General features: G+C 35.2%; 1 protein-coding gene across 2 annotated transcripts in view; it reads right to left on the reverse strand.

Moving 5' to 3' along the window:
• Positions 1–15461, reverse strand: part of DYNC2H1 (dynein cytoplasmic 2 heavy chain 1) — a 388746-nt gene that overhangs the window by 205505 nt on the left and 167780 nt on the right. For both annotated transcript variants that reach the window (XM_060399635.1, XM_004015967.6), the window contains exons 64-68: positions 13999–14097; positions 12270–12393; positions 5267–5430; positions 2872–2991; positions 2193–2327 (exon numbers count right to left, since the gene is read on the reverse strand). In XM_060399635.1, coding sequence (XP_060255618.1) covers positions 2193–2327; positions 2872–2991; positions 5267–5430; positions 12270–12393; positions 13999–14097 — 642 coding nt within the window. The remainder of the gene's footprint in view (positions 1–2192; positions 2328–2871; positions 2992–5266; positions 5431–12269; positions 12394–13998; positions 14098–15461) is intronic.

The following is a 15461-nucleotide window of genomic DNA, read 5'->3' on the forward strand; positions in this document are numbered from 1 at the left end:
GAAAAAAAGATACATTGTACTGATACAGGGTTGAAATTTTACTCTAGGAAATGTTAAAATAATGAAGTAAAAAGGATTTTAATTATTTATAAGAAAAGAGTTCAGTCATCACATTCATAGGGTAGAGGATGAAAAGGGAAGAAAGATGTTTTAATGTAACAATAACTTTTAACTCTTTTATTTATATACTTAATTTGCCTTAAGAAAAGTTTCAGGAATGGCAAAGATGCTCTTTAACAGCCAAAGAACTAAATAGACATTTCTCCAAAGAAGACATACGGATGGCTAACAAACACATGAAAAGATACTCAACATCACTCATTATCAGAGAAATGCAAATCAAAACCACAATGAGGTACCACTTCACACCAGTCAGAATGGCTGCGATCCAAAAATCTGCAAGCAATAAACGCTGGAGAGGGTGTGGAGAAAAGGGAACCCTCTTACACTGTTGGTGGGAATGCAAACTAGTACAGCCACTATGGAGAACAGTGTGGAGATTCCTTAAAAATTGCAAATAGAACTGCCTTATGACCCAGCAATGCCACTTCTGGGCATATACACCGAGGAAACCAGAACTGAAAGAGACACGTGTACCCCAGTGTTCATCGCAGCACTGTTTATAATAGCCAGGACATGGAAACAACCTAGATGTCCATCAGCAGATGAATGGATAAGAAAGCTGTGGTACATATACACAATGGAGTATTACTCAGCCATTAAAAAGAATACATTTGAATCAGTTCTGATGAGATGGATGAAACTGGAGCCGATTATACAGAGTGAAGTAAGCCAGAAAGAAAAACACCAATACAGTATACTAATGCATATATATGGAATTTAGAAAGATGGTAATGATGACCCTGTATGCGAGACAGCAAAAGAGACACAGATGTGTAGAGCTGACTTTTGGACTCTGAGGGAGAGGGAGAGGGTGGGATGATTTGGGAGAATGGCATTGAAACATGTATATTATCATGTAAGAAACGAATTGCCAGTCTATGTTTGATGCAGGATACAGGATGCTTGGGGCTGGTGCATGGGGATGATCCAGAGAGATGATATGGGGTGGGAGGTGGGAGGGGGGTTCATGTTTGGGAACTCATGTACACCCATGGTGGATTCATGTCAATGTATGGCAAAACCAATACAGTATTGTAAAGTAAAATAAAGTAAAAATAAAAATTAAAAAAAAATAGTCACTAAACACAAAAACACATTCAGTTTCAATTTCAGTACAAATTTATAGCAAAGGTCCGTCTAGTCAAGGCTATATTTTTTCCAGTAGTCATGTTTAGATGTGAGAGTTGGACTAAAAGAAAGCTGAGCACTGAAGAATTGATGCTTTTGAGCTGTGGTGTTGGAGAAGACTCTTGAGAGTCCCTTGGACTGCAAGGAGATCCAACCAGTCCATCCTAAAGATCAGTCCTGGGTGTTCATTGGAAGGACTGATGTTGAAGTTGAAACTCCAACACTTTGGCCACCTGATACGAACAGCTGACTCATTTGAAAAGACACTGATGCTGGGAAAGATTGAAGGTGGGAGGAGAAGGGGACGACAGAGGATGAGATGGTTGGATGGCATCACTGACTCAATGGACATGGGTTTGAGGAGACCGGGAGTTGGTGATGGACAGGGAGACCTGGAGTGCTGCAGTCCATGGGGTCGCAAAGAGTTAGACATGACTGAGCAACTGAACTGAACTGAACTGAGAACCCTAGTGTGCATGAGTGCTCAGTCATGTCCGACTCTTTGCAATCCCATGGACTGCAACTCACCAGGCTCCTCTATCCAAGAAATCCTCCAGGCAAGAATACTGGAGTTGGGTGCCATTTCCTCCTTCAGAGGATTTTCCTGACCCACGGACTGAACTTGTGTCTCCTGCATCTCCTGCACTGGCAGGCTAATTATTTACCACTGCACCACCTGGGCTTCCCTACGACTCTAGATAACGTGCCAGAAATCAGTGACATTCAGCAGGGGACAAAAATGACCAGCACTCTTTATCCTTGATACGCTCAACATCTATCACCCTCTCCATAATAACAAGAATTAGACCCAAGGACCTGGCATTTTTGAATAGCTTTCTTTTTTGCAGTCATCATTCCACTGAAGTCTTGATACTATGATTTTTATTATATTAACATGAACATTTAAGAAAACAATATAAGATCATAAAGAAAATATTTACTTGATCAAGAGAAATTTGGAGTTTGTAAGATTCTTTAAGTGACTCCTGAATAAGTGCACTGCTTGCTTTTGTCTGATTCAAAGATTCAATCAAATCTTTATTTTCCAAAATATTACCTTGAGACGTGGCAAGTGTCTGTAGAAAAATTAATAAAATAATATGAACATTATTATATATACTAAAATGATCATTTAAAGGAAGTCCAAGTTAACTACTATTAATTTGATGATGTTTATGGGAACTTATGTACTTTTAAAAGAATTTCAATATTTTACAGGCTTGTATATGAAAAGATATTGCAAATCACTAGATGATACTATATCATTAAAGCTTTATATATATATTAACTTTATCAAGTTAATAAAAATAAAAACCACTTAAAGTTACAGATCAAATCATAATCTCATGCTACTCAGAATGTTGTTCTGAGCATATAATTAAACATTCATGAAATACAGTATAAAGACAGTATTAGTTAAAAATCATTTGTCTTAAACATTACTTCCAAGTCTCATATTCCAAGATAGCTACCCTTTTTCTGTTTGAATTTTGATTTTAATATATATATAGATATTCTTCTGCTATAATCAAAAACATGCTGAAGGTATTATAACCTTTAAAAAAACAGCATTTGATTATAATCAAAATAATGTAATATGATCAACATCCTGAATTTTACCTCTAAAAGAGATTCTTCAAGCTTAGCTAACTGTATTTTCTTATCTTCTTCTTGTTGTAATAGTTTTGTTTTCTGTTCCTCTAAATCAGGTTTCTCATGTTGAATAGTTAATGCCAAAAGCTATATAAAAAAATTAAAAGGGCCAAGGTTATTTTAACAATAAAGATTAAGCAAGACAAACCAAAGTGAAAACTTCCCATAAACAGACTTTATGTTTGATTGGATATTACAAATATACTACTCTGTACACTTCATTCTTTCTGGTTAAACATATGAGACACTACCACAATTATTTCTGACAAAAAAGGCAAAAGGAATAGTGAAGCTAACTGATAAAATGTTACATATTATAAAAACAACTGTTAAGAAATTACATCACTTAACGTATCAACATCTAATATTCAGTTCTTAGATTATATATAAAAAACTATAAAAGCCAGCTTTTTCCTGGCAATTGGTCACAAAAACAGATAAAGAGATATCTTACTTAAAATCAAAATCACAATGAGATACCATATCATACCTATTAAGATGGCTACAATTAAAAAGATGAATAATAATAAATGTTGTAACTATGTGTAAAAAGAAAAACCATTATATACTACTAACAAGAAACTAAAATTGTGCAGCTACTTTGGAAATTTTTTTCTATTCCTCAAAAATTTAAACATATTGGTACCATAGTGAAAATCACTCAGTCGTATCCGACTCTTTGCAACCCCACAGACTATACGGCCCATGGAATTCTCCAGGCCAGAATACTGGAGTGGGTAGCTGTTCCCTCCTTCAGGGGATCTTCTCAATCCAGGGATTGAACCCAGGCCTCCCACCTTGCAGGCAGATTCTTTACCAGCTAAGCCACTAGGAAACCCCAAGAACACTGCAGTGGGTAGCCTATCCCTTCTCCAGGGGATTCCTTCCCAACCTAGGAACTGAACTGGGGTCTCCTGCATTACAGGCAGATTCTTTATGAGCCAAACTACCAGGCAAGCACTGTTACCATGAGACACTGATACCATAAGACCCAGAAATTCCACTTAAAAAAAACACTGAAATGTAAACTTTCAAGGGTCAATCATATGCTACATGAGCTGAATCTTAATAAAGTTGTTGAAGACTGCTATGTCAAAGTCTTAAATTTAAAACTTTAAAATAGGGAATGACATTTGCATGTCATAAAATATGCTAATTTAAAATCTATTGTATAAACATGTTCAAATAGTTCTCATTGAATACCTAAATAGCACTTTTTAGCAATTATGGTGGAGATCTTTTATATAGAGGAAGCCATTCTGTCAAATTCTGCCAACCTTTGAGTAATTTGGACTTTGTTTTATTTATGACAAGAATCATCAAGGCTATCAAAAGACACTGTTGATGAAAATATGCAGTGAGTCATCTAATATGGTAAGAATAATATTCAAAAGGAGAGCTTTAAAAAATACAATAAAATAAAAAATCACAGCAAATATATATGCTACCATTTCAATCAAAAGAAAAAATATATACTATTGTTAAGTGAGTAAAAAAACAAGATGGCACTAAAAAATCAACAGGATATTTTTAAAAAGGAAATAAAATGAGTAACTGAGTGTGTAAGCAGAAGTCTGTACATGAAAATTATTTTGCAGTTTATGCAATAATGATAAAATGTAATAAGCTGTATGCAGAAAAAGAGCATTCAAACATTTTCCAGTCAAAAACAATGACATTCTAACATGTATACTATCATGTAAGAATTGAATCACCAGTCTATGTCTGAGGCAGGATGCAGCATGCTTGGGGCTGGTGCATGGGGATGACCCAGAGAGATGTTATGGGGAGGGAGGTGGGAGGGGGGTTCATGTGTGGGAACGCATGTAAGAATTAAAGATTTTAAAATTTAAAAAATAAAAAACTAAAAAAAAAAAAAACAAAAACAAAAATGTGAACAGCAAAAAAAAAAAAATAGTTAATGCAGAGGTAAAGGAACAAAACAAATTTTCATTAAAGAAAGCAATAAGAAAAAAAAAAAACAATGCTGGATTTGGAATCAAAGATACTCAACTAGCTGAATAAGTCAACTAAATGAAATTTTAACACTAAAACTTCAGTTTTCACAATTAAAAAAAATAAAGTTACTAATCTTAACATGTATGATTCCTCCATTTCTCAAATTCTAACAAATATAAGTAGACTGTAAAATTAAAGTTTTACTGGAAGAAGTAGCAATTTGACATTAGCAACAAATACATAATTCTAACACTAATGGACATACATTTCCAAGTATATTTTCAAAATCATGAGTTTAAATGCCAATCAGTTTAACAAAATAGCTTCTCACTCAAAGTATTTCACAAGTATACAAAGAAGATTTCTACGATTTCTGAGGCAAATTATGACTGTCCACATATACCTGTCCTCGTAATCCACTTCTTGTTGTAGTAAAGTTAACCTCAGTAACAATGGAAGCCGCATCCGGTGGAATAAAGGGATTTGGGCTTCTTGTTGACAAAAACAGGCGAAACTCTTCATTATAGTCGATAATTTTGTCACCTATTTGTACCACATAACGTGGTCCTATTTTTTAAAATGACATAATTAGCTGGTCTGAATATGCAGTATTTTGCTACATGACATTAAAAAAGACAATTTTTTAGTACTTCTAAATAGTTTTTACTACAGGCTTTTCAATACAGTCCAAAAGACAGCAACAGTGAGGCCACCCAAAAGACCGTTAACAAGAATGCTCTACTAATCAGTCAGCACTTAGGCAAACAAGGATAAATAATACTTATTAAGACAATCCTAGGATACTGAAGCATCGAAAAACTATCTACTTATATCTAATATGTGCTCAGTTATGTGCAACTCTTTGCGACCCCCATGAACCCTCCGTCCATGGGATTTTCCAGGCAAGAATACTTACTGAAGTGGGTTGCCATTCCCTTCTCCAGGGACACAGTTTTAACATTAATTATATGTTTCATATTATCAAATTTTCTGAAATGTTTGATTATAAATGACAAAAATGGAAATGCTTAATTATTGTCTACTTCAAAATTTATCAGTTTCAAAGTATTTATTGTGCTAGTATTTAAGATGTAACACTTAAAAACAGAATGACTGGTAAAACCTGGAAAAAACAACATATCAGTAATTGCAAAGAATCCATTATTAATGTCAAAAAGAATTTATTCAGACTATCATGCACAGGAGCTTTGCAACAAGTGAAACTGAGAAAAAGTAAACTTCTGCCTCATAAAGAAGCTTTTTATATTCTAATATAAATAATTATTTTAATTATATATCATATACAGAAAAATCAATCAAATATTACACCCATTATTTATGATTTCAACTGATGAAAGTAATTTTTTAGGTAAAAAAACACACATTAGCAAAGATTATTTTCTAATGTTACAAAAACCAATGTAAAGAATTTTTGAGAATCGTAGAATAGATTTTTAAATTTTACTTACCTTTCTAAACTTAACATGAAAAGAATTCAAACATACTTTATGAAAGAGGATACTCAAAGGATCAAAAAAATCAAAATAATATTGAAAGAAATATACAAATTTAAAGAGTCAATGTAATAACTATATACCAAATAGAATGATTCAAAACAATACAAGCAGAATGCAAAGAAAACTAATCTAAGGACATCAGAGTAAAATCAATGAAAACCAATTACAAAGAAAAGTTATACATTATCCAGAGAAAAATGATGTATCACTTACAAAAAAGCAACAATAAACCAGCAGGCAATTTCTCAATAGGCATAAGCTAGAATAAGATGCAATAAAAACCTTAAAGTGCTACAGAAAATAGCTGTCAACCTAGAATTCTGTTAGATACAGAGAAAAAAATATCACTTAAAAATGAAAAAAATGCTTGTTTCAATAGATCTGCACTAAATGAAATGATAAAGGAAATTCTTCAGACAGAAAATAATAATCCCAGCGGAAATGAGACAATGGAAACACTGGGAGAACACCCTAAAGGTTAAACATGTATAAATACAGATCTTAAAATCAGTACTTATAACATCATATGGAGCATGATAATGCAGCGCAATAATGATGCAAAAGCAAGTATGGGGTGTATGGAATTAAAGATCACAGAAAAGTGGCCATCATTTATCTATTAAAGTTAAGCCACAGGTGCATATTTTTATACACAGAGTAGCCATGAAAAACAAACATCTGATTAAAAATCAATCAGGCTCCTTAAAAAACAATATTAGTTATTGCAAGAATTGGTTAGCTAAATTATACATACAAAAAAGTAAGATTGTCTCATGAATAGAAATAAAAAACCAAATGATACGCTATTTATGAGAAACACATTTTATAAAGAAAACCAATAGAAAGCTAAAATAAAAGAATTCAAAAATATTCTAATACCAATCTTCAAAATTAGTGTAATTATTCTAACACCAAATTCTAAAACTTGAGATATTTCTAAAGTCAAAGGACAGTTGATAATGATAAAGAAAATAACCAAACAGAAAGACAGCACATATCAAAATATGTATGTATACAAACACGTAGCTTCAAAATATTTAAAATAAAAATTGACAGAACTGAAAAGCAAATCCAAAATCATAAGAGACTTTTTTTCTCAATACATAATAGGGCTAATAGAAGTAAAAAGTAAAGATAGAGAAAGTGTAAGCATTACAATTAACAAACATTTATGAATATGAGCCAATGCCAGATCATAAAGAAAACTTCAATAGGACTTAAAAAACTGAACACTTCAGAATAAGTTTTCTGACCACAATGGAGTTACGCTAGAAACTGATCACAAAAGAATACCTAGCAAATATCCAACTCCCTGGACATTAAATAAAAAAGCATTATGTAACTTATGATTTTTAAAAAAACACATATCCAAACTTGTGGTATAAAGCTGAAGAAGGACTTAGCAGAAATTTTATAGATAGAAATGACTATGTTAGAAAAAAGAAAATATTGAATTATCAATGCTTTTTATTTCTATTTCAACAATCTAGGAAAAAAGACAACCAAACAAAATCTAAGGAAAATATTAGGAATAAAATCAATAAAAACAAAAATTGAAAATACAATAGAGAAAATTAACAAAGTTAAAAATTGATATCTGAAAAGTCAATAAAACTGATATACTGTTATCAAGACTAACCAAAGAAAAAGAGAAACAAAATATCATTTTTGATAAATGACACATTATTGAAAACCTCACTGAAGTTTTAAAGTTACAAGAATATTATATACAGATATAGCAATACATTTGACAAATTAGATGCAACAGACAAATACCTAAAAAAAATTAACCTAAGTTGACATAAACATAATACAAACAAAACAACATTAACCCAGGGATAAGAAATCCAAATGGTAAAGGAGGAGGATGCAGAAAACATCAAAAATATGTCTACATGTGAAACAATCCTCACTGAAAACCAAATGCAGCAGCACTAGAAGATGTAAAAACACAGGTTTGTGTAAAAAGGCATGGGAAGTGATCAGGTCTATAGCTGTGCCCCTAAGAGATGACTCAGAAGAAGAGGGATCATACAGGCAGAGCTCCTCCCAAGGGAGTAGGTGGTCTGAGTTACAAACCATGCAAAGGTCTTGTCCAAAGGTCTGACACTGAGAAATGAGTCTCCGTGCTACCTGCTGGGACTAACAGGAGGACTGTGAGCAGCCTGGATGCTGTTCACAAGGAGCCACAATACATGCCTGCTTACCGCTAAACCAGGGGGAGAGAAGGGATTAAAGCTGCACGGGTAGCTGACTCTGTTCCTATGAAGGCTTTAGCACATACCCCAATCCAAGCCTACAACCGCTCAACTGGGGTAAGGGCTGCTACAGATGAGCAGAAAGCTCAGCTGGGAAAAAGAAAACTCAGACCTAAAGAAATGTCTGAGCAGGGTGCTATTGCTGCTAAGTCTCTTCAGTCGTGTCCAATTCTGTGCGACCCCACAGACAGCAGCCCACCAGGCTCTCCCGTCCCTGGGATTCTCCAGGCAAGAACACTGGAGTGGGTTGCCATTTCCTTCTCCAATGCATGAAAACGTGAAAAGTGAAAGTGAAGTCACTCAGTCGTATCCGACTCTTAGCGACCTCCTGGACTGCAGCCTACCAGGCTCCTCCATCCATGGGATTTTCCAGGCAAGAGTACTGGAGTGGGGTGCCATTGCCTTCCAGCTATTACAGGTACTTACACAGGCAGCACCTCAGAGCAGCCACAACTTCTGTCTCTGGTAAGACATCCACAATTTGTACCCAGGCCAATACCAAGGGCCCATCCAGCCCCTCTTATCCAGGCATGGCTCCCTTCCTGGGAAACGAGGCTGGTGCCGATCAGGGAGGGAACACACTTAAAGGGGATGGAACCAGCTCAGACCCAACCTTCAAAACTTCTGCTCCAACCACTTGGGAACAGGCCCTTTCCCCTCCAGAGCCAGTGATGGCCACGGAGCAGAGGACAAGCCCCAGAAACACCTGGCTGTGAACGAACAACTCCATCTCCAGCCTAACCTACAAGGCGACAGCTGCCAGCAAACCAGAGGAAAGGCAGGTTTGGGGTTTACATCAGTTTCAGCGCTCCCACGGAAGCCTCTAGGCACAAGCAGACTGCAGAGGGACACTCCTGCACAAAGGCAGCCACTAGAGACTGCAACAGAAGCAATGCAAGCCCACCTCCAGAAACAAGAAAAATCTCAAATAAGCAACCTAACCGACCATCTGGAGCACTTAGAAAATAAAAAACAAATAAAGCCCAAAGTCAGTAGAGACTTTGAGGAGGAACTATACCTTATTCTTCTTTTGGATCAATACATATTTGAAGCGATTTTTGAACTGCATAAATTTGAGGAGAAGTACATTCTATTCCTATTATTTGTACCTGTTTCAACATCACTATGCAGAAATGCAGTTATTGCTTAGATTAAAGCTTTGCTTTATGTCATTTTAGGACAACCATCCTCTGTCCTCAGCGGAAATGTACAATAACAAATGACTATTCACGAGGAACTCAAAACTGTGGAAAACGACAATGTGAAGTATAATTAAAGGGGATAACAGACTTCAGCTGAAGTTATATGAACACATCCAACTCTGGACTGAAGGTGGAAAAAGTAAGGTAGGGTCAAGACTTTTAACTGCCTTTTTCTCAATGAAATGAATAGAAATTAACAAATTCACCCAATCAGCCCTGAACAACTATCTGGAATAGTGGTTCATCACGCGAACCAATCATGACATAGAATATTATCATTTTTCAGCACATTCAATTTTAGGGGACCTTGTCAAACTCCATTCTCAGACAGTGAAGCAGATACAGTTAAGACCTAACACCAGTCAGAGCTCATTAAGACAAATTTAATGACCCCAAGGGACAACATATAAACTATAAAGAGAGTCAAATTCAGATGATCAAAAGATTCCTTTCCACTTCCTTGAAGATAGTATAGCAAGAGGTGGTTCAACAGATCTGAATTAGCTCTAGTAAAGAACAGACTGAGACCAGAGACTGAACTCTGGGCGGTAACTCCAGGCTACATCAGAAACCGTCCCACTCCTAGAGTTCTTTCCATAACTCATCAACCGCTGCTTGCCAAGCATAACTATTAGTGGGATGAAAGGCGATCAGTAGATAGTGCAGGCTTTGCGATTTCATCACCTTGCCCCCCAAAACTCCAATTTTCTAAACTCCGTGGTGCTAGCAAAGTGTGTCGTGCAAGTAACTATGTATTTATATATAAGTACACGTCTATGTATGTCCACATATACACTTTGCACAACATGCAAAGCTTAAGGGCATTATTTCCTAATATCAAAGTCTGGGTTAGGTACCTGCACAAAGAGGTGATGTAACATTCTAAGACCAATATTCTCAGGGTGACCAGCTTGCAAGGCCCTTAACCACTGTCTGGGAATTGGGGATTTTGTTAAGGTTCGTATGTTTACCAGAACAGGAAAGAGTAGCTCACTGTGCTTAAACTGTTGTACAAACAAAATGGTGTATGCTGAACATCTGCTTTCCTTTGGGAAGTCTGGAATTTTGCTCCCTGCTGGGCAGACTATGCTTACATAATCAGCCCCCTTGAAATCTCTGGACACTGAGTCTTCCTTGGTGTGTAGACAACTTACACATGTGTTATCACAACTTGTCCTGGGGGATTTAAACAGAGCCTGACTGCGATCCAAAAATCTGCAAGCAATAAATGCTGGAGAGGGTGTGGAGAAAAGGGAACCCTCCTACACTGTTGGTGGGAATGCAAACTAGTACAGCCACTATGGAGAACAGTGTGGAGATTCCTTAAAAAATTGCAAATAAAACTACCGTATGACCCAGCAATCCCACTGCTGGGCATACACACCGAGGAAACCAGAATTGAAAGAGACACATGTACCCCAATGTTCACCACAGCACTGTTTATAATAGCCAGGACATGGAAACAACCTAGATGTCCATCAGCAGATGAATGGATAAGAAAGCTGTGGAACATATACACAATGGAGTATTACTCAGCCATCAAAAAGAATTCATTTGAATCAGTTCTGATGAGATGGATGAAACTGGAGCTGATTATACAGAGTGAAGTAAGCCAGAAAGAAAAACACCAATACAGTATACTAACACATATATATGGAATTTAGAAGATGGCAATGACGACCCTGTATGCAAGACAGGGAAGGAGACACAGATGTGTATAACGGACTTTTGGCCTCAGAGAGAGAGGGTGGGATGATTTGGGAGAATGGCATTCTAACATGTATAGTATCATATAAGAATTGAATCGCCAGTCTACGTCTGACGCAGGATACAGCATGCTTGTGGCTGGTGCATGGGGATGACCCACAGAGATGTTATGGGGAGGGAGGTGGGAGGGGGGTTCATGTTTGGGAACGCCTGTAAGAATTGAAGATTTTAAAATTAAAAAAATAAAAAAAACAAAAAAAAAAAATTAAGCTCAAGAGAAAAATAAAAATAAAATAAAATAAACAGGGCCTGAGTGACTCCAATGAAAGAAGACTCGGAATTTGCACCTAGTTTCCTGACTCCTGACTTCACCCTACGTGCCTTTTCTCTTTGCTGACTTTGCTTTGTAGCCTTTCCTGCAATTAACATAAGCCATGAGTACACCCATGTGCTGAGTCCCTTGAGCCTTCCTCATAAGACACTGTACCTGGGAATGGTGTGGGAGACCCTGATATGGCCCTTCTTGTATAAATACACGTTAATTAAAAGTTTTTTAACTGCTATTACTATTAGATTCTGACATTACTATCATCCACCTCCAAAAAGTTTTCATATCCTCAGATTCAGTGGAAAGACAAAAAAAAGTCAAAGGTAGTTGTAAAGTTGAATATTTTATATTTAAAAAATAGTTACTCTTTGGAAACTGTCAAATATTCATTTACCTTGAGCAACCAGATCTCGTCTCAATAGTGGATAAAGTACAGGTTCTACACCATCCATTTCTTGTATAATAAGGGTTTTCCCAAAACGTACTGCCAACTCAAGAGCTGTGATAAAGTTACTATCCTAAGAGAATAAATAAGAATACATATGAATTCCTTTATTACCTTAGATTTATAAAGGTCATATATATATTGAAAATATTAACAGGAATAATACAAACATTTTAAAATCAATATGTTAATAACATAAATTATTCATAATTGTCTTCATCAACTTATAAGTATTTGATGATGAACCAAGTTTACTGGATAAATTATCAAATAAATTCATAAATAATTTAAATATATATATTAGAAAAATAAGAATTTTAAATTAATAATAAAAACAGCCTTTAAAATTTTCTAGAATTTCAAATTGATGCAGAAAAAAATTTTCAAATTCTATATGCAATAATTTACTCATCTAGCTATTAATAAAAACTATTTATATTAAATATCAAACATTGAATGGAGTAACAAAGACAAGCTGATGAATTCTAGTAAACTTATCTTGCTGTGATAGTTCTAATTATTTTGAAAAGAAATGTTTAGACAAAATTTTATAACCAGGCAAGAATTTTTAGTCCTTCTGAGTAGGCAAAAAGTCACTTTAAATACCACTCCAATTCTCCAACTTTGTTTAAAAAAGTTAAATATTTGGATTTATTATAATAATCATTATCTAAATATCCTACTCTCAGAGGTTAAAGCATCTGCCTGCAATGCGGGAGACGTGGGTTTGATCCCTGGGTTGGGAAGATCCCCTGGAGAAGGAAATGGCAACCCACTCCAGTACTCTTGCCTGGAGACTCCCATGGACAGAGGAGCTTGGCGGGGTACAGTCCAGAGGTCGCAAAGAGTCGGACACGACCGAGCAACTTCACTTTCACTACAACCCCCATAAGTGACATTAAATATTTAATATACTATATAAATAATTACATATTACAATTATTCTTAAACACAAATGAGTTAGATATCCCAATTTCATAAGTGAAGAACATTTTAAAGAGGTAATTTTTCAAGCATCTGAATTAAAATGATTAAAAACTTGATTAAATTCAAAAATTGATTAAAAAACTAATCATGCATTAAGATTTTCTCAAAAACCATGAAAAATAATTTCTCTGGCAAGACAAACATGACAGCGAGAAGTCGCTACACAAAACACTATTACACTTCACTGACCAATTGTCAGATCTCGAGACACAACACAGACGACCACTGCTGCGTTACACGGAGAGGAAATTTAAAAGTCCAGGGGATTTTCCTATCCCTAGGTAACTTCCTTCTATAGCATCCTTCTATAGCACTTAACTTTAATCAGTATTTAGTATAAATGCTTATTTGTTTAGTGGAACTAAACAAATTATTATCTCCATAAGGGCATGAACTGTGACTACTAACATAAATTCCTGGGGCTTAGATCAATACTTTGCATATAGAAGGAATCAAACAAAGATTCTTATTCCTTTCTACAAATTATAAAACTAAAGCTAAGAAAGCTACATTTCTTTCCCCAGGACCCATGCCAGGTTACCTTATAAGAACTCGGTTTGAACCTATGTTTTCTGATTGCAGACCCAGAGCTCTTGCTACCATAAGATGTCGTTACTCCATTACTACTTGGTACCTACATTATAAGTAACACATACCTGTACCTGGTATCTACATTATAAGTAACACATACCTGCTGGTTAATAACTTCCAAGTGTGAGTCTTTCAAATGCGTCTTTAACCATTCTGTAGCTTGGGAAGAAGGGTCGATAAGAAATGGGCATACTCGACTCTAATTGAAAGAAAAAAATTATAAGCTTTCATTAAATGAAAGTAATTGCCTAAAAATTATTAAAGAATTAATGAGTGAGTTTTTCTCTCAGGTTTTGAAGAACACGAATATACAACTATAATGAGGAAATGAAGGTAGTTTTTAGCTCCACTTGAGGCTAAATTAATAAATTTTACCAGAAATTAATATTAGGTTATCAAATTTAACCACAGTAAAGTTAGAACATAGTCTTATTTACTACTCAATAACACAGAAAATGTACATTAACAACACAGTAAGCAAGCATTCTAGTCCTAAGTAGATGCCATTTGCACTTCTCTTTTTGGTTTTAAAATATACAAGTCAGTCCCTAAACTGTAGGTATTCTTTGGTTGAATAAACGAAGTAAGAGCTAATCATAAAAGTATTGCTGAAATAATCAGTGATATAATTATTTATATTTTAAGACTAATTTTTCTAAAGGAGTGTACATAATTACTATTAAAAAAGGATTATCCTAGAAGAGAAAATTACATAAGATGATTGGTTAAGATCTAACAAACTATGAACCAAATTCATTACTTCACTAATTACCTTGCACTAATTAAACTCTGAAACAAACATAAAATTAGAAAACTACATACACATGCCATTCAGAAAACGAAAGGAAGCCAATTATATATTTATATATCTTTACATATATACGTACCTATATAAAGCCAATTATATATTTATGTATATTTACATATATTTAAGTTGACCATATGTCATAAATATATGATAAATTTTAAACCATCTAATAGTCATTGTTACCTAGAAAATCAGATTTAAATAACAACTGACCCAATTTTTCTTAAATTTTCACATTTATTTGAAAAACATGCAGTTACAGGATATAAGGATAAGATAACACGTGAGGGCAACAGTGAAGTGAAGACTTAGAACTAGGGTAGATCTAATAAGGCCACGGATGTTACCGTACTGGCATCTCAAAAGGAGGGGGATGGTGGGATAACATGTCCTGGGGATCAACAGCATTTATCTGCAAGGATGCTGAAAACTGCCAACACCCGGTTATAATAAAGAGCTGACTGACTCTAAAACAGCTTTATTACTGTTTTAAAATTCTCTCTAAATATTGCAGCCTCTTTTTACCTGTATCTAGAGGAGACCACTAACACCATGAATCCCCCAGTGTTACCCCACTGTATGATCTTCACCCAGCATCTACTTCTGGAGGCTTCACTTATTGCTCCACCACATATATGTGCTATTGCAAGCAAAATAACATGGCTAGCAAACCTCCTAAGTATTATCAAAGTATTACACCCTAGGTTTTAGATCTTGTTTTATGCCAGCATTCAATAGCCAACATTCCACAAGTA

Source organism: Ovis aries, chromosome 15 (assembly GCF_016772045.2).
Source record: "Ovis aries strain OAR_USU_Benz2616 breed Rambouillet chromosome 15, ARS-UI_Ramb_v3.0, whole genome shotgun sequence".
Classification (NCBI taxonomy): Eukaryota; Metazoa; Chordata; class Mammalia; order Artiodactyla; family Bovidae; genus Ovis; species Ovis aries.